The following is a 2,450-nucleotide window of genomic DNA, read 5'->3' as shown; positions in this document are numbered from 1 at the left end:
AACCATAATGGCCCAGCAGCTGGATGCACTCCCCTTGCAGACCAGGTACATCTTAGATCTAACATTTTAAGTTCCTCTCCCTACAGATAAGCCCCTCAGAGGTTAACAAAAATTTGGGATGTATTTTGCTTTTATCACAGAGGGGTATCTCAGGTTTACTCATGGGAATGCCTACCATAGGTCCAGGTCTCCTGAATGAGAGCCTAAAGATATACAACAATGGGCCTCTCAGTAATTCCTAGGGCCGATGGATTCTAATACAAGACAGTCTGAAGTTGATTAAGGATAACGTCTCATGGGCATGAGTCTCTTTGAGTTAATCTCCAAAGACCATGTTTAGGTACCTATAAAAGGGGCCTGTCTTACCCTGGGGCTGTCTCTGTACAAGTCCCAGTGATTCATTTGAGTATTGCTGGGTGCTTACCCCTTCTGAAAAGCAGGCCATTTATTTTGACACGTAAATGGGGACTTTGGGGCCTAGCACTAGGCACTCCACCTTGAGACTCCTGATCTCTGTTGCATGTTCTGTCAGCCTCCGAATTAAACTACCCATCACCCCTGTGTGTTTCTGCTGGGAAGATGCTACTCTGGATGCCTTGGAGCTGCATGAAGGCTGAGAGAAGTGTATCTGCAGGATATGGGTAGAAGTCGGTATGAGAAAAGGGTGGGAGGGATTGGATGGCTGCTGTGTCAAAGATTGCTCTCAATGTACTGGCATTCTGGACAGTCCTGCACTCTTATTCTTTCTGGTCCCAGCTCCATAGCCCTGATCCATCCTTACCCAACATCCATCATGCTAACCCAAAGACTACCTGCTTTCTCTCCTCTTATACTTCCCAGAAAAGGTTTCTGCTCATATTCCTGCCCTGTTCATCACTTCTGCCTGCCACCCCTTTGTCCCCTCATTTCCTTCCCCTAGTCCATTCCTGCTATGTTTGAGCCAGGGATCTACTGTGAATCCTGCTGAAGGAGATGCTCAGGGAGGACAAGGGGCTCGGTACAGTGCACCTGCTAGTACATGAGTGTTTCCTCTGCACCTCTTTTTCAGGGTGGCTTCCCAGCTGAGTACATGCTGGATGAGGAGAGCCAAGGGAGCCTGTCCTGCCTGGATAGCAATCACTCCCACTTCATCTTAGTGGATGATGGGACCCATGGCAGATACGGCATAGAGATCCCCTTGAGGACCAGGCTGGAGAAGTTCATTTCTGAGCAAACCAAGGTGAAAGGAGGTAATGGCAGCCATGGTCAGGGACTGCCTCGGAGCCAAGAAAGGAAAATGCATGAGATCCCTAGGCCAATGATCCTAGGGCATGAGGAAGTATTGATGAAGCACAGGAGATCAGAAGATGTTGCAAGCCCCCTCTTTATTAGTTTTCTGAAAGAGTTCCTCAGTGACACAGACTGAGACAGCATTCATTCCTCCTTCAGGTGGAATGACTACAGCCACCTCTTCCCTTGCTAATAGCAAATCTCTTCCAAAGCTTTTCTAGAGCCTGGCCTATGATGGAGATAGTCGCAGTTGCCTCTTCCATGCTGGAAGAGGCCATCACAGGCCAGCCTTAGCAGGAGGGTTTAGCATCCACATAGACCTGAATTGACTCTTCTTTCCTGCAGGAGTGGCCATCAGGATCCCAATTGTTTGCGTCGTGCTGGAGGGTGGACCTGGGACTCTTGATGTAAGTATATCTGCCCTCTCTTCAGGTGGCTCGAGGAAAGAGAGTGCAGTTGCATGGGTTGGGGGACAGTGAACACCATTGTCTCATTGTGTGAAGTCAGCCTTCACCAAACCGATCACTGGGGCTTAGGCAAGAGATGGAGTCAGTGGAACTGAACGGTGGCTCAGGAGACTGGTCTCCTGCAAGTGGGTGAACAGTGAAGCAGGGTGCAGAGAATTAGTCAGTTGCAGCAAGTTAATTTCTTGTATGGACATTCATAAAGGAGCCAGCTGAGAACACAATGACTAACACCATACCGAAGCTGTGGACATTTGGGGCCTGATCCGAAAGGCCCTGAAGCGAATGGAAGCCAATGAGAAACTTCCCCTGGGGTTTGGCCAAGCCTCTGTATCCTCTCCCATCTATGTGTTGCAGACTATCTACAATGCAATCACCCATGGCACCCCGTGCGTGATAGTGGAGGGGTCTGGCCGTGTAGCTGATGTCATTGCTCAGGTGGCCCACCTGCCTGTCCCAGAGATCACCATCTCCTTGATCCAGAAGAAAGTGAGCATCCTTTTCCAGGACACCTACGAGTTCTTCACTGAGGGCAAGCTTGTGGAGTGGACCAAAAAGGTGAGAGACTGCACCTGCACAGCTATACTTGCTGATGTCACTGGGAGACAAAGGGAGAAGGTGGTAAGTCACCCATTGCAGCATCTGTGACTTCTTTTCTCTACTCCTCAACAAGGAAACAGATGCACACTTCACAAGTGTCACAGCTTTTCCAGCCAT

General features: G+C 49.3%; 1 protein-coding gene across 2 annotated transcripts in view; it reads left to right on the top strand.

Moving 5' to 3' along the window:
• Positions 1 to 2,450, top strand: part of TRPM2 (transient receptor potential cation channel subfamily M member 2) — a 61,127-nt gene that overhangs the window by 20,793 nt on the left and 37,884 nt on the right. For both annotated transcript variants that reach the window (XM_019512730.1, XM_019512737.1), the window contains exons 7-9: positions 1,049 to 1,229; positions 1,615 to 1,676; positions 2,091 to 2,291. In XM_019512730.1, the coding sequence (XP_019368275.1) occupies positions 1,049 to 1,229; positions 1,615 to 1,676; positions 2,091 to 2,291 (444 nt within the window). The remainder of the gene's footprint in view (positions 1 to 1,048; positions 1,230 to 1,614; positions 1,677 to 2,090; positions 2,292 to 2,450) is intronic.

This window comes from Gavialis gangeticus, unplaced genomic scaffold, assembly GCF_001723915.1.
Source record: "Gavialis gangeticus isolate Ggan-Ray unplaced genomic scaffold, GavGan_comp1, whole genome shotgun sequence".
NCBI classification, from domain to species: Eukaryota; Metazoa; Chordata; order Crocodylia; family Gavialidae; genus Gavialis; species Gavialis gangeticus.
This window is presented reverse-complemented; position numbering and strand designations above follow the sequence as displayed.